Source organism: Citrus clementina, unplaced genomic scaffold, assembly GCF_000493195.1.
Source record: "Citrus clementina cultivar Clemenules unplaced genomic scaffold, Citrus_clementina_v1.0 scaffold_3, whole genome shotgun sequence".
Taxonomy (NCBI): domain Eukaryota; kingdom Viridiplantae; phylum Streptophyta; class Magnoliopsida; order Sapindales; family Rutaceae; genus Citrus; species Citrus x clementina.
In genome coordinates, this window is record NW_006262339.1 from 8,730,076 (window position 1) to 8,753,280 (window position 23,205).

At 34.0% G+C, this 23,205-nt stretch overlaps 2 protein-coding genes across 2 annotated transcripts; both read right to left on the reverse strand.

The window, feature by feature from the left end:
• Window positions 1–1,610: 1,610 nt before the first annotated feature.
• Window positions 1,611–9,919, reverse strand: LOC18049702 (serine protease SPPA, chloroplastic). Its single transcript, XM_024188159.1, is given in 13 exon segments — window positions 1,611–2,307; window positions 2,957–3,100; window positions 3,200–3,287; window positions 3,538–3,643; window positions 4,300–4,454; window positions 4,663–4,732; window positions 5,299–5,465; window positions 5,899–5,966; window positions 6,512–6,615; window positions 6,695–6,819; window positions 7,838–8,003; window positions 8,419–8,602; window positions 9,366–9,919. Coding segments are annotated over 13 exon segments (2,055 nt in total). The 5' UTR covers window positions 9,813–9,919; the 3' UTR covers window positions 1,611–2,076.
• Window positions 9,920–22,246: 12,327 nt separating this feature from the next.
• On the reverse strand, window positions 22,247–22,705 carry LOC18049703 (pescadillo homolog). The gene has a single exon (XM_006440778.2). The coding sequence runs from the start codon at window positions 22,703–22,705 to the stop codon at window positions 22,247–22,249; it is 459 nt and encodes a 152-aa protein (XP_006440841.2).
• Between the last annotated feature and the right edge of the window lie 500 nt (window positions 22,706–23,205).

The window sequence follows — 23,205 nt, forward strand, 5'->3', positions numbered from 1 at the left end:
AAATTTTATTACTCTGTCACCATCTTGATTAGAGTCAAACTTATGATTTAGTTAGCTTGTACACAGAAAATTAACTGCACTTAAACATCAAAGAATCGTGGATGTTAAACATCGATTTTTTCCCCCCAACAATGCATTGAAAAATTTTCTACGCATTAACATTATTAGATTACTTGTAACGTTAATTAATTTCAGCCGCGTTCACTTGATGCACAGTTAGTTGCACACGGCAAATTGATTATTTTGTAAGATGACCTTATATTCTTATGTCCACAATTGACTGATCATTAGCGTAGAATTGGTGCATGGGGGCATGGCCGATTATTTTGAAATTTATGAATCCCTAATCCAAGAATTGTTTATTGATGAAAAAACATTTTTTAATTTCCTGCAAAGTTAGTTGTTCAAGGTGATGTGAAATATATGCTAGCTTTAAATATATGGTGAACATTCTGCATGGCCGATTATTTCGATTTTTTAATTTAATTAACGCATAAATTACTTGGCTAAAATATTGTTATCTAATTAACCAATAAATTAAAGGCTTTTTATTGATGAAAAATCATTTTGTTACTGCTTTAAATTTCTGTTTTTGTCTAATAATATTAGATTGAAAGAATTAAGAAAGGTACATAAGAATCATAGAAAGTAAATTAGCTCTGTATGGAATGATAAAATGAAGAACTGAAAAGGATTGGGTCACGAAGCTTTGAAAAATCTACAAATAAGAACATAATTTTCTTTTTTTTTTTCCTATGTGGACAATAAATTAAAGGATTTTAGAAATTTAAACGATTGGTAAACGATTGAGTACGTGTTGCATTAAATTAAGTAATTGCTTCATAAATTGAATTACTGCAAGGACATGAGCATGATCGACAATTTTCTCCAAGGACATGAGCTTACTTTTAAAATAACCTACATGGTCTTTAGGTTTTCAAATAAAAAATTTATTCCATTGATTTTTGGTTTATATGACTACATGGTCAGAGAAACATTAGAAGCACGAGAGAAATTTATTAAATATCGTGCTCAAATATCACTTGTTTGAAATAACAGTTATTATCGTTTCATTATTTGGCCAAAAAAAAATAAAAAATTCTTTATATTTTACCAACGGATTAATTGGTCAACTAGATGTAAATGAAAATTTAATAAAATAAAACTATTGACTTGGATATATTACGTCAACTATAGTGCTCGCCAAACCCATCAATTATCTTTAATTTCTGTCTTGGCGTCAAGCTTAAATTACTACACTTCAAATTAACCGTACAAGTGAAACCATAATGATCACAAACAATGGATAAAATCTTAACTGAATTAAAAATAATGATTAATTTAACTTCACATGACGAAGATGCACAATGAATGGCCCTGACTACTACTACTGTTGACGATCATATATTTCTCTATTCATTAACCCTTATTTGGATGGAAATTGGCAAATTTGTGAATGGATTTAAATTTTGAAGTCTAAATTAATAAACCTATAAAAACCAATCTCCTCTAATAAAAAATTATGACATTGCAGTCTGCCAGTCACCACCCCTCCTTCCAATTATCAACAGATTAACGAATTGAGGCATGCTTTAAGGAATCATTAACCATCTCTAAACTCTTGCTTGAATATTCCCATTTGACTTCAGTTTTCGAAACGTAAAAGTTTGAACAGAGAAGTCCACCGTTCAAGTAGGAACAACTACTGCCATTCTCGTTAGTCGTTAAGACATGTCAATGCTACGAGTCATGACAGCTGAGAATCAGGGTCATACATAAATTACAATTTCATAATCCCAAAATAAGCTGGGAGCTCTGTTCTTTAATCCGCTTCAATGCCTGTTGAAGAGTCCAGTATCTGTAATTTCCTATGCATATACATGCTATATACAAAAGCGCAGACGCAAACACAAACACAATGTCTTACCTCCTCTTCTTTCTTGCAATGAAGTGGGCACCACTCTCGTTGATTAATGGATCCTCTCCACCAACATAGATCTAAAGCACATCTCTGGATGATCAACCCAAAAATTACGGGCAAAAACTGAGATAAAGACAATAATTAACTAATTCAGGTCAGAGGGAACTGAGGTAATCTTTGATCAGTGTAAGGATGGGGTTGCCATAAGCAACTCCCTCCAGTCTCTGGAACAAGATGCCATCCATCCGGGCTTGAACTCCATCAGAAAATGTCAAGTCTTGCAGTAGTTCCTTCAGTGTTCTGTCCACTCCAGCTATTGAATTTCCCACACTACTTAAGATCTCTGGTAGTGTAGGTGATGGTTTTGACATTTCAACAAGAGTAACCTGGTGCCATGCAAAATATACACATTAGAATAGGTTCTACGGAAGAAGCACATTCCTTATTACACCTTCAAATTTAATGATAGGTACCCACGCTAATATGGCTAGAAAGTATATCACCAATGAGCTAGTTCTCACATACAAGGTAACTTCCCGGACCATCAAACACTGCAGCACTGACTGGTAATTAATTTCAAGTGGCTTTTAGTTATAAATGCTAGGCAACTTGGCATATGGTCATTCTACAAACATTTGATTTTTCCTAGGACAGGTGAAAAGGTAGGCTTACTCTGCTACAAAGTAATTTTGAACTTAGGGAAGAGAAGAAACACCATGGTCAATCTTCATTAAATCACAGCCCACAACTCAGAAAAAGTGATCAACGTCTTCCTAAATTGCGTGGACTAATGGAGACCGGTATCCCTGTATTCTTCTATGGAGAAAACTACCAAAATATACCATAAGTATGAATACTCAATCCTAGAGAGTGAAACATCCAATGTCTGAACAGAAATAATTCATCAAGGTCCAATAGGATATTGGAAATAAGCTATTACTAATTTCCAAATGCGGTAAATATATCCAAAGCAAATCAATGATATTCTACAGAATTTTGCCATATAAACGATAACCAGGGAACCTGAGAACCAACCTGTCTGTCTTCAGGTATATTAGCCTTTTGCTTTGCAATGGCAACAGCTCGAGAAAACCCACCTAGCGCATCCACCAAACCTCGCGAAGCTGCATCATTACCAGTCCAGACCCTGCCCTGTGCATACTCTTCCATCTTATCTACCTGGGATGAAAAACAGAAAAATCAAGGTTTCCTTTTCCAACTCCAAAAGAAATAAATACATAAAAAGAACCTACTTGACTACTTCAGTTGGTAACATACAGTCATTGATCTTGAAAAAGCAGCTTTGTCTCGAAATAGCTTATAGGCATTCTGTGCAGACTTGGCAAACAGCTCGGCTTCATCTGGTCTAGAGACTTAAATTTGGTTATTTTTTCAAGTAATGAAGCATTTGAAAAGACAAGTACAGCAGAAATTTCCAATCTAGAAGCTATCTCCAGCAAAAAGAATAGAAGGGTCGCATAATACAAAGTCAGAAGATGGGACTGGCAAACATCATAATGAATGAAGCATCTAGCTTGACAGAATATGTACTAAACTGAATTTCATCTTATAAAGGCATCTCTTAATAAACCAAGAAATGCAACATGATCTCTCACCTAAAAGGTCGCTGTTCAGCTGCAAGAACCTCAGCATATTTTCCCCTTGATATGATCTCTTTATTAAAGCCAATCTTCTCATACAATTTGCCCAGGTTAAATTTCCCTGCAAGCAACACCTTGAACACACTGACATCTACTCCATACAGTAGCTTAAAATTTATAATACAGCAATCCAGGTTACGACTTTCCAGCTTGAGAATGTATTATATGAGTTCCGAAATATCAGTTAAAATAAAATGGAAAGAGTTTCTGGTGTGTAGTAATATAGGTCCCCTTTTTACCATAAGATGTGAAGTGCACTGTTTTATGCCTAGAGACATTTTCAATCATGTGCATGGTTTCCTGGGATATGAGGCCTGGGAGTTCTAAGGACATACTCCCCAGATAGATCTCTTGTTTTCCTTGATCTGACAGAACTTGTATATTCAGAGAGTTTCTGACGGTGAGAGCTCATACTAAAGTTAACCACAAACATAAATAGAGGTGTGATTTGCTCTTGGTTCTTATCTCCCTCTTTTTCCAATAAGATATAAAACATTGACATTTCAAAAACAAATGAAATGATAGATTATCCTTTAATTATGTTTTCTTTGTATGTGTAATGTGTGTATGTATTATCATATTGCGGGCAACAGATATCAGATGTTTATCAACTTCCCAACCAATTTTGATTTTGGTATGATCAAGTTACTTTAATATTTGTACATTTGCCACTTCATACTTATCAGGTTTCAGTAGCATAGAAGTTATTAAGTTCACCTGTTACAACTCCAATTGAACCAGTCAAGGTTAAATTTTCAGCAAGAATTGTCCCTGCTGCCATTGCCATATAATATCCTCCACTTGCTGCTACATCAGACATTGAAGCAATGACAGGTTTAGATTCAGACAAGAGTCTGATTTCCCTCCACATTCTGAAAATGGAAAAAGATCAAGGGGTAATAGCTAATGACCACCAGCCACAGTACTTTGTTTTCCTTTTCATGTTTTTGTCTTTCATAAAGCAACAAAAATTAATGAAAATGTGCTCCATCAATGCAGGCATAGACAATGACTTCCCAGATGTTCAAGGACGAATGATGAATCAATTTCAACTATAAGATATAATACAGCAGCACTTACAAATCAGAAGCAAGAGCATCACCTCCAGGGCTGTCAATTCGAATGATAGCAGCCTTATATCTTTTGGACTCTGGAGAAAAGTAGCAGTCATTGGGAAGATAAAAGTTATTCCTAATGAAGATGCAAAAGTCAGCAACTAAACATGCAAATAAAGTGCAGTAGAAGGGTCCATACTAAGATGCTCTTGAGTAATATAATATAAACTGAATCAAACTCATGAACTTCATGTCAATAAAACCAGTGCTACAAACAAACAAATACATACATACCTATGTGTGTGTGTGTGTGTGTGTATAACATCTAACCAATATGAAGATGCATAACTCTTAATTCTCTTCGAGTTCATAAGCACATGAAGGAACCCTAAGAAAAATGATCTACAAACCTAAACAATAGAAACACACAGAAGATATCCACTAAAGCTTTCACATCACAATAGATTAAAAATGCACTACATGATTTTAAATGGGCTTTAATTCAAAAAAACATGAACAGTTGATGGTCTGATGCAATTGTATGGCATTTGTCTCAAGGGATAAGGTAATGTTATAATATCTGTTTAAAGGGATATGAACTGTTGTCTCATCTTCAGTGAAAAATTGAGATATCAAAGTGAAAACACAAATTCAAGTATACCTCTCACTTTACGAATTTTCTCTATCAATTGCTCTCCGATGATACCCGAACTAGACAGACTCAATGGACTCCGTACACGACTAATGCTCCCTGAGGCTCTGATCACAGCAATTTGATCTCCCCCACCTGTTAAACCAAGGGTCCATCTTCTGACCCCTGAGTATTTCCTACAGGTACAGGATAATATTAATAACTTTCATATATTCAACATTTGGAGCCCTTAATTTGAAAGAGACAACTTTATTTAAGAACAAGCAATAACCCATGGTAAAGTCTTGCCAGAAATTTGCATATCTAAGACCAGCGAGACGTTAGAACAAGCTTCCTACACATAAAAATGTGAAACTCTTAAGGCAAGAGTTAATATTATGCCTTCATCATGATAGAGCAATTACAACATAGTTTAGTATCCATTTGAATGATACAGATTTCATTTCTCTGAATACATAGAAACCGAAATAACAACCTAAAATAATAGAGAGTAACGGCATTAATTAGGATTGAATGATAGAAGAGTTTGCAGATAATAACAATTTTAGAGAAATTGCTGCTCAAAACATGGAGAAATTTTGGTGCTTGAAGGCCTCTTCGTGAAGGTACCTATAATCAACCATAGGAAGGTTTTTATCCTTTTGGACTCCAAGTCTCTCCTTCAACATTGAAATAACCTGCATATATGACATTATTAGCAACTCATAAAACACACAAATAATATTTTTCAAGGAAGCAAGACACATCCCAACTAATGGTCATCATCACAATCTTTTCAAAAAATTAGCACATAATAATTATAAGTAAATACACTGTATCAAATTGTCCCTGCAAATTGACAGACAAAATAATTTATTTTATTTATTTCTGTCACGCATGCTTGATTTAACACAATTACATTATGTATTTTTCTCATTTCTGCAATGGCAGCATAGTATCATTCCAGAGCAACTTATTATTAAAATATGACTTTTCTTTCATTGTCATTGTTCTTGGAGACATTAGGAGGAGCAAAGTAGCAGTGGTCATGTTACAGATGCTCTTGCACTACCAATATACTATTTATGTTTTTCAACCACCCCCCACTAAATGAAAGTGTATCTCATCCTAAAATATGTCTAAAAGTTATTGTTTGAGGATTTTGACATCATGCATGTAAGCTTATTCTAATACACCCATCCCAAATTAGGCAAACAAGGAAATGATTTCTGTACGACTGTACCTCATCATCATAGAGTATGTTTGTTATGAAGCCCTCTTCTTTCAACCTCTCTACTTTGTAGACTCCATCATTAATGAATCTCTCAATATCTTCTTTTCTCTTTCCTGTGAAAAAAACTCAAATAAAACCAGAAATAACATTGAACACTTAAAAAAAAGGCCCAACCACAAATTAAAAAAGCACCTTTTGTGGAAGAAACTTTATCCAGCCAATTCCCATAAATATTATCTAGCAATGCAGTAAGCATCTCACAGTTTTCTTCGGAATTTCTCGGGACAGCATTATTAAAGGATGCAGATTGAACAGTGCTGAGAATTGATGGGTTTTGATTATTTGACCCGCCATCATCACCTGCAAAACAATTTTTATATACTTCCAACAGCTGTTACAATAAACCGCCAGCATAACCATTGCACAGGCTAAAATATTATGTATTTGGAAAACTTGGAAGGAATAATTTTAGTTCATATAAATGTCATCAAAAGAGAAACATGAACGGGCACAAGACCACAAGAATTCCTCTTAAAAGCATATATGAGATACGTGTGGTCACTCAGGCCAATTAAACCACAAAATTTCCTCTCCTGACTCTTTCATGTTTCATGACAACAAAGGCATAATGATTTCCAGGCATAAAAATGTATTAGTTTCAGCAAGTCCATTTTTCCTTCAGGTGGCAAACTTGCTAACTTGTATCTTCTTGCTGTCTTTGCCATGAAATATTCATTCATGTTATCAAACAATCAAAAGCTTGACTTAAGATAGTTCAGAAGATACTTTAAGAGATGCCATCTATATGGAGAGGTCAAAAGCAGCGGTGAACAGGAAAGAAAAAAAATTATTTAAACTGGAAATACTTCCACTGAATTGCAGCTTTGCTTTGTAAGCTTTAGTGCACATATAAGCAAAACATTCAACCATTTCCTTTAACTTATAAGTTAAGAACAAGGGACATCATATTTGAGACACTAAGCAGTAGTATATCTCAGATGAGTTATCTAAATTGTTCCGCTAGGAACACATCCACAATTTATCCCAAGTATGACCTTCCAAATGAACTAGCAGCAGGTTAGCAACAAATGAGATAAAATAATTGACACAAGGAAAGAAACAGGAAGTTCCACATAGAGAATGACCATTATTGTTCAAAATTTTCATCATCGGGTGGAAACTAATATCTTTAGCAAGCAATAGGCAAAGTTTGCACAACATAGAGTCATAGACCTTACATCTTGTACAAGCCATTTTCCAAATGGAGAAAAGATAGGAGCAAACCATAAAGAGAGCACTAAGTGTCTGTCATTTGTCTAGGTTTTTAAATGAAACCATCCAACACATTGAAAAATCAACTAACCTCCAAGGAATGATGCTTGAACGGTCAAACCATACAAAGAAAAGTAAGCACTTGGAGGGGCGTATAGCTCTTCACAGGCACAGGCAAGGTAATACTCTTTTTCTCCACATACAGGAACATAGCCAATAATAAATTTACCTACAAGTTCCAACCAACACTTGTAAGAATAACATAACTGTTCAGAGAAAACAGTAGCTTTTGCTATTGATCTAAGAAACAGAACCCAGGATATTGAAAAGAAAAACTTTTTGGCCAGACACATTCAAAAAGTTGACGCCACAAGTGTAAATATCCATGCGCACACAACATGCAATCATAAAGACAGTAGTTGTTCTTCATACAGTTTACGTAACGAGAAAAATTCATTGTGCATTTGTTAGTCACATGTGCTTTACATGAATTCTTGGGAAACCAGAGGCTGTTTGTCCTCCTTATGAATCAACCGGTTGAATCTGGATTTAATCAAAACCCAAGAGGAGGGAGAATTTAAGTTTAAGAAATACTGAAAATGTCCAAGTATATTGAAGTAAACCAACAAAAAATACAATTGTACCCGATTTCTTGAAGTCTACAACATGCCTCCGAATTTCTTCAACTTTTCCCCATCCACAGCTTAAGGGTTCAATGTGGAGATAAATACCAACAATACGAGGATCATATGCTGCTTTTACGAAATTTTCACAAATTTGAGGTAGTGATAGTCCCGAGGAGAAACGGCTCTTTAGCTGATCAGCTATCTGAACATTAAAGAAACAACAAAGAAGTAGAAAAAATATCAAACCCCAAAACAAATAATCATGCCAAAGGTTACAGAATGAAAAGTCATCAGTAAATAAAAATTTAAGACTTGCATTTGAGTGATCCTGGCAACAATTCAATCTTAGTTGTGAAACATAAAAGATTAGACTATCAGGCAGCTACCTCTCATTTTATCTTGTGGTAAACATGTTTTTTCTTCACTAATCCACAAACATTAGGGAGCCTGGTACAGATGAGACAAGCAGCATATCTTTATGGCTTGCTTTCACATAAAGCATTTTCAATAGAGGTGTATGTTACAAAGCACTCATCTATGGAGTGCTTCTCCAAAATGCATTACTTTTCCGGCCAAATGCCATCAAGAAGTTTTATTACTCAATAGCTTTCTTGGCAGCAGCAAAAACACTCCCAAATTAACTGGAAGTACAGTGCATATTATCACAAAATGAACTAAACGTGATTTCTTAAAGATGCATTCTCATAATTAAATACTAATGACAAAATTCTAAAAAAAAAAATTTGCTTATCTCAGCCACAAAGCATAAAGTGCGATTCTTCAGATATCACAACATATAATAATATACTAGAGTAATCCTGTTCACCATTCCATGAATTCACCAATGACATTTCAGTATTTGAGCAACATGACAGCATCAACAAAGGAAAAAAAAAAAAACCCACAGGAATTAAACAAAGATCATCCCTTAGATTTTATAAAGTGTAAAAGAACAAGAACTAAACCTGGCCACGCAATTTCATTGTGAGAACGCTGCCCTTGCGAACGCGTTCCCAGGGAAAAGCAACAAGCATCCGAAGCTTCACCGTAAATATCTTCCACGCGCTAAATTTCTCATATTCAAATTCTCCGCTCGGATACTCGTCCACGTCCTTCGATTTCCCTCGGCTTTCGTAATCTTCATTCACCACCGCCTGTTGTTGCGGTTCTTGAATCTTCGTCTCGGATGAAGAATCGTCGAAAGAACGAACGGAGAAGCTTCTGCGGTGGTAATGAATTTGAGAGAGCAAGTGAGAATTTGAGCGCGTCGTGGTGGTGTTGAGGGAAAAAGAAAGGAGTCGGCATTTGCAGTGGAGAGGAGTGAGGCTTTGAGTTACGATTGCTGAGAAAGTTTTGGTGTGGAGTTTCTTAGGTGTGAAGTGAGGAGTGTGAAGGAACAACAGCTTCGACATTTTTTCCTGCTCTCTCAGCAACAGCAGATGGAAACGGAAGGAGCAGGAGATGATGCCATGACTAGGCGAGGTTTAGTCCACGTCAACACTCAACACACGATATTTCATTGATTTGTTATTACATGGAGGACTTCAGGCTGATTTTATATTTATTGGGTTGCTGACTATAATCAACAACATTACCAAAAGCCTAAGGTCAGTCGGTTGGATTGATTGGATCGGGCCAGCCCAGATTGCAAGGCTCGGAACTTTTCTGACAGGTTAATCAATTTTGGGCAGTAAGGCTCGACGGGCTGAGCTCGAAGGCCCTGAAGTGCTCAATGTAAAACTCTATGATCTAGAAACAACAATTTGAGATGAACATTGCTAGACAATCTAGCATCTAAGTCCCAATTTGAATACACCTAATATAATATTTATTTATTGGATGGGGAATAAGTAATTCAATGCTGATGTTTGTCCTGGGTCAAACCCCAGGTCAAATCCGAAACGGTTGACTTGAAACGGCCTTAAAACGATGCCATTTTGTCTATTTTTTGTTTTATTTCTATGTAAAATGACACCGTTTGGCTTAGATAAGGCAAAAGCAAAAGCTTAAACAAGGATAAGTTTCGGCATTGTTCCTGAAAGATAAGTTTCGACATTTACAGTGGTTGTGAAAATTTTCTGATCGAAGATTAAGTTTCAACATTTACCCTTGAAAGTTGAGTTTTGATTCTACATGGCCTCGCAATAAGGTAAGGTATTGTCTTCTTTGGTATAAAATTGAGTTTTAAAGCTTGAATTGTGCTTGATGTTGATTAATAAGTGAGTAATAAGTTGAGCATATGTTTCTATAGTCTATATTAATAAATGGGTAATAAGTGAGTTTCATTGTCGTCGTTGTTAAATTAAGTTAATATAATAGGTAAGAAGTTGTTTCAATTTGAATCTTGAGCTAAAGGTATTGTCCTGTTTCGCATAAAGTTGAGTTTTAAAGCTTTAATTTTGCTTGATGTTGATTAATAAACGGGTAATAAACTGAGCATTTGTTTCTATATTTCTATATTAATAAGTTGGTAATAAGCGAGTTTCATTGTCGTTGTTGTTAAATTAAGTTAATATAATGGGTAATAAGTTGTTTCAATTTGAATCTTGAGCTGTGATATTTTGTTCCTATATTATTGTTTCAGTTGTTTCAATTTGAATCTTGAGTTGTTTCGTTTTGTTTCTATATTATTGTTTCAACTGTTTCAATTTGAATATTGAGTTGTTTCATTTTGTTTCTATATCATTGTTTCTAAATTTAATGAATTTGCAATAATTAATTAATAATATATTGAATTATTTTAATTTGCAGCAGTGAATGGACAATTTGGAACAAGTGGAGGGGGTTGATGAAGTTGAGGAATTGTAGGATTTACAAGGGGCTGATTTTGAAGAAAATAATGAGGAATTGGTGGAAAAAGTTTATGAGCTTAAGGTTGGGATGTCTTTTAACAGTCCTAATGAAATATCTGAACATTACAAAGCTTATGGCCTACAAGAGGGGTTTCCAGTGATGCAGAGATTTTGTAGAAATGAGAATGATGGGAGTCTGAGATATGTGACATTTACCTGTAGGTGAAAGGGCAAGTCAAAAAGAAAATTCAATCATGTTTTGTGGCTTTAACCTAACGAAAAAATTGGATGCAACACTAAAATTGGAGGACATTTGGATGTTGTTAGTGGAAATTGGATAATTAGAAATTTGTATTTTGAACATAATCATGCCTGAGTCCGAGCAAGAGTAGGTATTATCGATGCAACCGTACCATTAGTCTTTTTGTTAAAAAGTAGGTTGAAATAAATAAAGAAGCAGGAATTAAAATGGATCAAAGTTTCAAGTCAATTGTTGTTGAGATTGGTGGTTTTGAAAATATTTGATTCTTAGAAAGATATGCTAGAAATCATGTTAACAAGGCGATGTTGTTGTAATTTATAGTTATTTTAAGAAAATGCAAACATAAAATGATGTATTTTTCTTCAGTCTTGACTTGGATGAGGAGGGTCGGTTAAAAAATGTATTTTGGGCAAATCCAAAGAGCACGACACCCTATAAATAAGTATGATATGCCATTTGTTTCTTTTGTGGGAGTTAAATTATCATGGTCATTTATTTTGTTAGGATGTGGGTCAATTAGACACGGAGACATTTACGTAGTTATTTGACACATGACTATCATTATGTCTGGCTCTCCTCCCTTTGGAATCATCAAATACTAAGACAAAGTGATGAAAAATGCAATTGGGATTGTTTTTCCAAATACTAGGCATCAATAGTGTTTGTGGCAGGTGTGTGCTCAATATGATGTATATTGGTGTCAATGTGCAAATGTACAAATTAAGTAATATAATGATAAGTATTCAAGATCGTCTCCATAGGGATTGGTGTTATATAAGTTGCTATAACAATTTTAACAGTACAATTTGAGTAAACTAAATTAAAAAAAATAAATGACGAGATTAATAATTTAATGAAATTGAAAAAATGCAATAAATAGAATACAATAAAGAAAAACTATAGCCAAATACAAAAAAAATCTTCAATGAGAAAGAGATAATTATGTTCTGAACTCACTTAATAGTTATTAACTGTCTTACACTTGAGGTGTAGTTGCTGCAACATTTACTACAACACTAGACAGAATATCTAATGCATCCTCAGCTATCGCATTTTGGATATCTCATATCTATATGCAATCTAACAATGACCAGTTGTTAAATTAAAATTAAACATAGCTTTATACGATCTAGACTCGCACTACAAGGTGAATCCTTATACCTAGTTCTTACTAATTTTAGATTAGGCATGACCCTACTCAAATTGAGATTAACTCAACTTATGAAACACAATCTAAAACCATGTATTGTCTTAATTTTGTTCCATTAAGTCATACCTTTTTAGGCTCCTTTTTAACTAGTAACCACTAAATGAGCGGTCAACCGAAATAGAGATTTACAATATGTGAAATTAAAACAAAGTGCTATAGCAGATGCTAAACAACTTACACATATAAATTAAATAACCATTAAGCTCATTCAAAACCCAACTACATTAAAGTTTAGCTCATGATAAACTTTAAAACAGTAAAAATGTAATTGTTTGTCATGAAATACATCATTCAAGAGAAAATAAAATGAATCAAATATAAGAATAAAGTTGAGTTACAAGGACTAAAATGTCACTTTTTTTCTTCAAGTTTCTCTTATTCTCCCCCAAGAAAGGCCCTCTAATGCAGCTATGAAATTTCTCTGTCTTTTTCTCTTTTTGTGTGTGATGGCAATGAATCCGATGTTTCCTTAAAACGTATCCCTTCATAGCTTGGAATTAGGGCAACTAAAAAAAAAATGATGACACTTGTCTATTTTTGGCTTTTTAGAATCACATTTCTTTTCTGTGTTGCCCGCCACACCTGCCACTGTTTTGTCTGCGCCTGACTATGTCAGTTGGCGTGTGAATAGCCTTGATAGTTTTGTCTGTATTTGGTCCTGTATTGCTGCAACATTTACTCTAGCATTTTCTCTGGCTCAGACTTGTGCTAGCTTATATGCAGATAAGTCTTTTGTTGTTTTCTGCAAGCTTGTTGCTACAACAATGTAGTCCTTCTTCTACAGCATCCATCAACAAAGAATGAGCTTTTGGGTTACCTACAATATCAGACTTAATCAGAGCTAAAAACGATCTAAAGCACATCAAATTTTTATAATTAAGCTTAAATAAACAATCATGCAAAATTTACTAAAAATAGGATAAAAACTTGTCATTAACTCTCTAAGTAATGTTAGTTTAGGTCTAGAAATGTTATGATAACTCTCATTTCATAGAGTTATCAGTGACATATACTAAAGAAGGTTAGGAAGGTGTGCATAATATCATGACATTAAAGTTCCATTGCATTTTGTTGTTTATGATTCACAAACTCCTTTTGAATTTGAGAAAACATGGCATGACATGTTAGAGAAATATGATCTTGGTGATAGTTTCATGTTTTGTTAAAACTACTTTTTAGGTTGGAATGTCAACCACTCAACGTAATAAGAGTATGAATACTTTCTTTGATGGGTATGTTAATTCAAAAATAATTTTACAGCAATTTGTAGAGAAATATGAGAAAGCAATGGAAAGAAAAATTGAAAAAGAATGACAAGCAGATGCTAGGTGTTTTAGTCAACGGATGCCATATCATACCGATTTTGCAATGAGAAGCAAGTTGAAGAAATGTACACTATTTTCAAGTTTCAAGAATTTCAACATGAACTAATAAATAAGATGTATTGTGAAGTTTTCAGTGTTGGGGGATCAAAGTATGAAGTCATTAAAAATCATGGAAAGAGTAAATAAAAGACTCTTAAAGTTATTTTTAAAGCAAATGAGGGTGAAATTTGTTGTGTGTGTTCAATGTTTGAATATAATGGGCAGGCATGCCATTGCAATGTTGTCACATAACCGTATAAAATTATTTCCTGAAAAGTATATTATACGAAGATAGATGAAAGATGTGCGGAGATGCTATAGTAAAGTGAAAGCTAATTATAATGCGAGGAGTTCGAGCATTGAACATCAATGATATAAAGATGAGTGCTCTGCTTTTTATGATGTTGCTGAGGTAACTTTAAAAAACGAAGAAAGCCATAAAAAAATATTATGGGTTGGATCGAGAAAGTAATGAAAGATATATCTCTGGATATTCGATGTGACAATGACGATACAACAGTTGATGGTGGGTCAAGAAGTTGTGCTGTAATCATACAGGATCTAGTAGTAACTCGTCTTAAAGTTTGTCCACCTTGTTAAAGAAAGCGAAAGTAATTTAAAAAGCCAAAACATAAGTTGAACAATGTCTAGGTAAACACAACTATAGAGATAATTCTATTACATTAAAGTAATTTAAATCACTTTAATACATTCATTTTAAATTAATTTAATATATGTCTTAAATGTGTCTTGCTTACTTTTGTAAGACTCGGAGATACATGATGTATCTTCTCAGGTGGCTACTACAATCCCAACACAAAAGAGCAAGATGGCCATGATAATATTTTTTTATTTGTCATTTCCATTCATTATCATATGTTTGATTATTTGTATTTGATTTTTTTTTGTTGTACAACAACGAGCACAATAGGCACTCCTAGAACATGCAATTTTTTCCCTTTACTATCAGTCTTAGATAAATTATAGCAGAGTTCATCATACAAATGTCATTACCCTATCAAGACCTGAAAAGATATTGTCCGTTTTAGTCATTAACAAGGCCCGCATGATTTTGTTTCTGAGGTGTTTATACACCCCAAAACTAGGGTTGCCAAAATCATGTGCCGGATCCAGGTATCGCGATGGCCGGACCTGGCCCGAATGCAATTTTTAGATGCCCGGCCTGGGTTTTAATTCGAGGACCAGGATTTTATATTTTTTAATATTATGTGTATTTTTTTTATTTTTTTGGTATTTTTATAAGTTTTAAATTTATTTCAATAAAATTTAACATGAAAATATAAACTTTAAGTATTTAAAACTTTATATATGTGTAATAAATGAGTCAAATAAATATAAATATTTAAAATAATATATATTTTATAATTTTTTTAATAAAATTTGGGTTTTGAGACAGGCTCCGGGTTTATCAAGTGATGCCCAAGACCGACTCGACTTCATACCCGGGCCGAGTAATACCCAACCTACAACGCCTCGGTGCGGTCCGGGTCTGGACTGAGCGAATCTTTTTGTCACCCCTACCCAAAATGTGTATTGCCAATTAAGGTGTGATTCACTTTTATAAACGCAGTATCTCTCTCATACTTTGCCGATGTGAGATTCGCCTAGTGTGTTACATACACCACCTTTAGAGACTCAGCGTCTTCACAGAGGTTTGTCTCATCATGATTCAAGAAGACTCGCGAAGCCGCTCAAATATATTATGTCATGACCCAACTCAGGCCTGACAAGATATTTTAAGGCCCGCACGATTTTGTTCTTGGGACACCCATACACTCCAAAACTCATCTTTCCAATTAAGGTGTGGATTAAGTCTTATAAACCAAGTATCTCTCTCGTACTTTGTTGATGTGGGATTTGCTTAGGGTGTTACTGTAAACTTCCAACAATTACCACAACAAAATTTCAAGGATGTCAATCGAAGGGAGTTTTCAACTAATGAACCAAGCACATGATTGAATTCCATTGAAGTTGGCTTGATGAATAAACAAAGTTAACTTATGTTTTTATGTATTATTTTGGTTTTGTTAGTTGTTCAATGCAATTAATTTACACATATAAATGCAATTTATATTTATACTATTGTTTAGTCATTTGTATCTTTTAACTTGTGGCCATGACATTTTTCCAACATTGAAGTAGCATAATTTGAATTTAATTTTTAACTCAGTTAAGTCAAATGGCTCGGAAACTTATATTTCATAAGAAAATGCTATTAGATATTTCCACATGTCTTTTCCAATTACACAGTACAAATTGAAATAACTTAAAAATAATACTTGAATAGAAAATATAATACAACAATCACGAGTATTTTAATAAGATCATATTGTGGTGTTTGACTTTTCCGAAGTTCGTCATCCAACAATCACCTTTACATTTCACATTCTCGCATATGCTTAAGTTTTTTATACAATAATTGAAATTTAACAGACAAACACTCAATCTCTAATGCCGAATTTCTATTCTCCTCTATTAACAAATCAATTTTCTCTTCGTTAGGTTTACTGTCTTCTACCTATTAAAAATTCTTACATCCTTTACAAATCCAAAATTTATGGTTTAGATTCTTTGGTTTATGTGACGTTAACAACTCCGCATGCGTTACATATTTGCAATGAGTTTCAATTCTTACTTTTGTTGGATGACATTGTGATTAATAGACTGTTGAAACAATCCAAAAAAATAAAAATAGCCTTATTCATCAAGGCCTGAATCCCAGCATTATATTTATAAAAAAACAACATGATTCAGTTTAGAAATAAGTTCATATTGAGTCCAGTTCAATGTCAATCATTCCACAACACTAAAATGAAACTATGAAGTAAAACAGGTACAGTTACCTCGATTGTTTTGAAAACTATTTACCTCAACTTATCTCAATATGAAAACTTTCTCAAATCTCTCAGACCTACACCTAGAAAAGCACTAGAAAATTAGTTTAAGGGCTGATGTACAAAGCTTTGATCAGCATGCTTAATTAATAACATTGTTGCTATGTCATTAACAGTGACCTATTAATATGCACACTGTACATCCAGCAAAGGATTAGAATTTAAAGGAATACAAAATCCCCTTGCCATTGCACCAATATTGAACTATGACATAAAATACCTTTTTTGGGCTCATATCCCTTTTTATTAGGTTTGGAGCCGATGTCATGGATACATGATACATACATGCTCTATGGTTTGTGAGATTAAAGCATAAGTACATTTAATTAGATAACAGGGGCTTAGAAAGTGATATAGGTTAAGGTGGCTATAAGTTGACAAAGCAAAAGAAAAACTGATGTGGCATTTCAGAAGCTTACAATTCCTTTGTTTCATTTAATGTGTTGAATGTTTTAATATCTAGAGGTGTTTGTGTGGTTTGTTTGAGTGGAGAAAAACCTGCAATCTACATATTTATTAAGAGTGGGATATTGTCTCAGACTAAAACCTACTATCAAATCATCTTTCTCAACATTTAATTCAACCAAAAATTAAATAAAATAGGAACGACAATTTTAGCTATCTAAAACATTCTTATTAGTGCTAAAAGCACTTTCAATCATATTTTAAATAATTACCATAAAAGTACCGCCAACATTAGACCAAGTATAATCCCAATCGAAAGAATTAAAAACACACATAAGAAGGTGGTTGGTAAAAACAAATAACGATAAATTTCTTCTTACAAATGTGAGTAGTCATAGATATCTCTCAAAATATTACTAGGAGTAGAGGTAGACCTCTAAGCTATAATACAATTCATATAGTAATCTATTTAAATACAAATGTGAGTAGTAGTGGCTAAATATTAAAAGGAGTAGATATAGATCTCCAAGTTATAATACAATTCATATGGTAATATATCCAAATTGGTTATAGCATATGTAGATTGTAACCAATTATAAAATATATATGTATACATCCATAGGTCTTATTAGCAAAAATGAAACGAGCTATGCCATCTTGTATCACCTCAGTCTATTTCTATAGAATTTTCAGATAGCAAAGATGGGCCACATATTCTCATATTGTCATAAAGGTATAAGGTTTTGACATACCTCTTTATGAATATGTGCGTCTTCTGGAAAATTAAGATTTTCATCCTAATAAAATAGAAGTCTTCAAAATGAGAATTTTTTTTAAATACAATCTATAATGCAATTTTCTTATATAAATATTATACTGACATAAGTGAGGCTAAAAATCGTGTATTAGATAAATGAACTTTGTGAATAAACCTACCAGTCACGTTGCATAAATAATGCAAATGTTGATCCGTAAACACCGGAAGCCTCCTATCGTCTTGGTGTATACCCGAAAGCAAGAGATTAAATATGGCAATGGAAACTGAATCTAAAATTTAGAACATAAGAAATTTATAAGCGTATCAAACCATTGACAAAACTTAGATTATGCCTACACACTCTGTAATAAACTTAACTTTGTTGAAGCTATCATTTTGTAAAACATAGTTAAACCTATTTCAATGTCATGTTTCTGACGTAAGAACTTGAGAAAAGGAAAATTAAGTCAATAACATATTTGAAAATGTACTATTTTCCCACTAATTTAATTCCGGGTTGCCTTAATTTTCTAATTAAAATCTACATATCAAATGCAATTTACATGACTTACGCCCAATTATACTTCTAATTCATCCCTATTTTGCCATAACCTAAAAAAGCCAAAGATCGAAGCATTTCCTCAGGCTGTGATAACTCTGTCACTTTGTGAATGGTTGTGGCTGTTGCATGATGGCTGTCAGTAGTGGCGGTGATGGTGGCTGGGTATACATGATGGTGACTGTGAGTTGTGAATGGTGGATCGCAAATGGCTGGACCTCGGTTGATGAAGGAAAGGGGAAATATTTGACAGCCAATACGCTGCATTTTTTGCTTTAGTGAAATAGTGCATTTTGAGTTTTCGGGGTTTGACCTGGCGCAAATATCATTTTCGTAAGTAATTTTATTAGTTATGAAATCATCATCCAATACATGAGTAATACATAGCATTGGGAGGGACCAAAATATTGGGATTGGCAAGGTAGCATATAAATTAGAATTGTCAAGCACTTCCCGAATACATCTTGTTTTTCATGTTTCACTTCTTAAAAAAAGGATTGGAGATGAGATGGTGCAGTCTCAGTTACCTATTCTCGACATCGCTGAAGAAAGAATGCTCCTAGCACCCCAAGCTATTCTAGACCTCAAGGCACCTGCAGATGCAACTTGGGAAGATCGTGACTTCATCAAAAACTAGTTCCCTCATCTTAGCCTTGAGGACAAGGCTGCAATTTAGGGGGGAAGAGTTGTTACGTGTCTTTGTTCTTTCATTAATTATTTTTTTCTTTCATTGTTTGAATAAGTTAAGTTAGCTGTTGGAATAGTTAGAGTCCAAGCTAGTTTGTTAGCTATTTTGTTGGCACAAGCCTATAGTCTAGGAAGGATAGTTGTAATATTTCTTTATTTAATTTTCAGAAATAAACAGCAGGAGACACACGCTGAATTAGAAAACACTGACATAAATTTTGGAGGTACATGCTCCCTCGAACGATCTTGATATATTCAACAACTTTCTTTTTTATATTTTCACAATAGGTAGAGGAAAGAAAACTGAAACTAACTCGTATATACCAAAATCAGTCTTCCATTCCCTATTATCAATTTGGGGTGGGTCTCACGATTTCAATTTCAATTCTGACTTATGATTCCCTAATTAAACATACCATAAGATATATATGGGTTATATGATATAATAGAACTACAGCAATTCAGGCTCAACGATGCTGTGGACGAAATTTTCCTGTTCCTGAGGATGTACGACTAGCAAGTAACAAGGAGCATATCTGTAACATTATGTCAGAGCAAGACAGCCAGAATAATTTTCTTTAAAGGAATTTTTGCTTTATTAATTTATCCATTTTGTAATTTCTTAAAGTAACTGTTTCCTTCAATTTCAGGATGCAGTGCAGGCTAGGGCTCTACATACATCGCCGATGCTGATCCTCGTTATATAGGCAGGCCTGTAGCCAGCTGGTTAATTCATTACAAGATCCAGTATGACATGTGTATGACTTTGGTTGAGTCACTTTCCATTTGAAAACGACAATGTCACCCATTCAGATGGAAATAGCGTCCCCCACTAATGAAGTTGGTACTTGCTACCATGATAACGATGCATCCAAAAACCAAAATATAATCAACAAGTGGTCACATGACCTGTATGCTTCTTGATCAACAAACATTGTTCCTGTGACCTAAGCGTCTGCCCTCTGGTCCTCTTCATTTTGCCTTTTAGCTATCCACTTTGCTTAGCGCATTACTTCACACTTTTCAATTTCCATACTGTCTTATTTCTCAATCGAAACAAAAACATATTACCGGTTTTATTAACTAGTTGAAATATAATTCACCTTTTTAACTTAAATTAACAGTCTTCTAGTCTATTCAACCTCCAGCTCAAGTTTGGACAGATTGGACCAAACCCACCTCATGTAGTTTCAGAGTTTTAAATTTTGATAGTTCTGTTTGTGTCCTTCCCGAGACAGCATCAAATGATGTTTTATTTCAAACATTTTTCCTTTTTTTTTTTTAATTAATACTCATGAGAACTTCTAAATGAATTATAATTTTTAATATATATCAAATACATACACGAAAATCCCTGGGTGTAGACATTATTCACACTTCACAAACTACAAATTTGAGTAATATAAGACAATTTGGAGCAATACAATTCTTATATAGTTATATATACAGACTTGATACAATCCGTATTGCACGAATCTGTATAATTATAAAGTGCGAAAGAAACTGACCAGATACTATCTTTAGAGTCAAAGAAAATGAAATCTTTATGCACGTATGATGTTGGCAAAAGTTTATTGTTAGAAGTTGATCCAACTGCAAAAGGAAGCCTTAATAATTTATGCTTCAAATTATTAAGAGTTCAACTTTAAATATGGCAGAAAGATGATGTAGAACCTAACTGGTTTTGTTGTGGCCTTGTGTGGGTCGTACTTGCTAACGTGCATGTAAGCAAAAATGCTGTACATTCCTACATATGGGAGAATGTTTCTCCAATTACAGAATGATAAAATCACACCACATATGCGAAACCAGCACGCGAAAGGTCTCTGCAGATGCCCGCAAGAGGCTTCATGTATTTGTAAATTTGCTTGTGGGGGCTCTGAAAATTGTCAATTACTTCACTCATTAAGTTATGCGTTATGCCCCACAGATCCATCCTAGCTATGTCGTTTAGCCATCACTAACTAGCATGGGTGTTATATGTTTTCATTGCTTTAACTCATTAGTTAATTCTTTCAGATGAACTTCATTTAAATATGATTTTAGGGCATATAATTGATTAACTAGGTATTTCTCAAAACTCACCTAGGTTTTTTTTTTTTTGCCCTTTGTTACAGTCCTAATAGAGACTTACATCTTAATATCTCCTAAGAAAGATCTAAGCGTTATATTTGAAGTTTTGAACCCGTTGTGGCTTGATCATTATCAGCCAATTTAGCCATTTTAATACAATTTACTCGTAAAAAAAATAAAATAAAATGTTACTTATTTGCACTTCGTTCAAACTTTTGGAAATATCATTATGAGATCATCCGTTCTCTAAAAGATTTTAAATTAATGCATAAATGCAAACCAAATATATGTATCTTGTAACATGGTGGAATTTATTATTAACCTCTCTTTTGTATCATTTCAAGAGATTTTATGAGTTAAAATGTTGAACTAACAAGAATGAAGTATATAACTTGTATCATCATAAAACACATGCTGTACGAATTAAGTGATTAATATTCTTATGCAAACATGGTGCATATATATAATTTGTAATTGGAATTGCCTTTACTGCCACATATACATATTAATGGTTACCAATACCTGATTTCTTCTCTTGTTAATGCTCTCAGCATACATTAAATTAACTTTGAAGTGTAAGGTAAAAATCAGAAGCATATTGCTGTTACGTGCATGTGTTCGGATAAATTGAAGCCTGTTATATTAATCACAACCACAAGCTCTACAAAATATGTGATTCTGGGTCATCAAATATAGAATAATTTGTTCTTTTATTGAACTCGCTCTTACATTCAAAGCTTCATATAACAATTATAACATTTTCAGCCCATGCTAACTATTATTTTATGATATGGCCGCAAGTTAAGCAAAAGAACTACAGAACTACTTTCTTTTGGTCATGTTCCAAACATTTTTTCTTGCCTTGGAATCACTTTGAGCAGGAGTTATAACCCTTCGTGACATAAGCATCATCTCTTGATGATCTTTCTCTTGTTCCTTTCTCCTCATTTCAGCCTTTTGCTTTTCCATTATTCTCTTAGCTTTCTTGTCTGAGCCTGCAGTACACTTGCTATTATCATCTTCATCAGCTTCTTTAATAGGCCTGGAAAGAGCTTCTGCAGTTCCATAGTGATGATGACTTGGGCCAGAAGAAGCATCAGAAGCCATGGAATCATCACTATAATCATCTTCATGGTTAGCATTCATCGTGCCATCATGATCACTCCCATCATCATCGCCATCATCAGTAGTAGCAGCAGCAGCATCGCCAATATACATGGTCCAGCCAGATTCGTTGCTTTGACATTCCTCTGCACCTCCAAAGACTTTGGAAGAATCCATTACCAAAGGAACAAGAACAACAAGAAGAAGAGAAACTTGGAGAAATATATATAACACAAAAGCTTTAGAAGTGTTCTTAAATAGAAGCAAATTAAAAATAAAAAAAAAGGTAATGAGCTGTGTATGTAGTAGACACCTGAGAAAACCACTTAAGCTTGCACAAAGAACAGACATTCACACTAAAATACTATTTGAAACTATTAGAGTAAAAAAAAATCATTTCTAAATCCCCCACAATTAATTTTCTGACTTTAATCAGCAGAAGACAGCTAGAAGCTGTCAAAGAAAGTGAACTGATCGATCCATCTTTACAAAAGGCATAAATACCTTTGAATTTGAAAGGACATGGGGGGTTGTTGAATTGGTTCACTTGGTCATTGGGTTTCAATAGTGAAGATAGATGCAATCTTCCTTTACTTCTCTGAACTAGTCATTAATATAAAGGGGTTTGATTGCTTTAAATGTAAGGACAGATTGGCTCAGTTACAAAACTAGCTCTA

Excerpts from the sequence above, each read along its gene's own strand:
- LOC18049703 (XM_006440778.2), bottom strand. The coding sequence starts at position 22,705 with ATGGATTCTTCCAAAGTCTTTGGAGGTGCAGAGGAATGTCAAAGCAAC.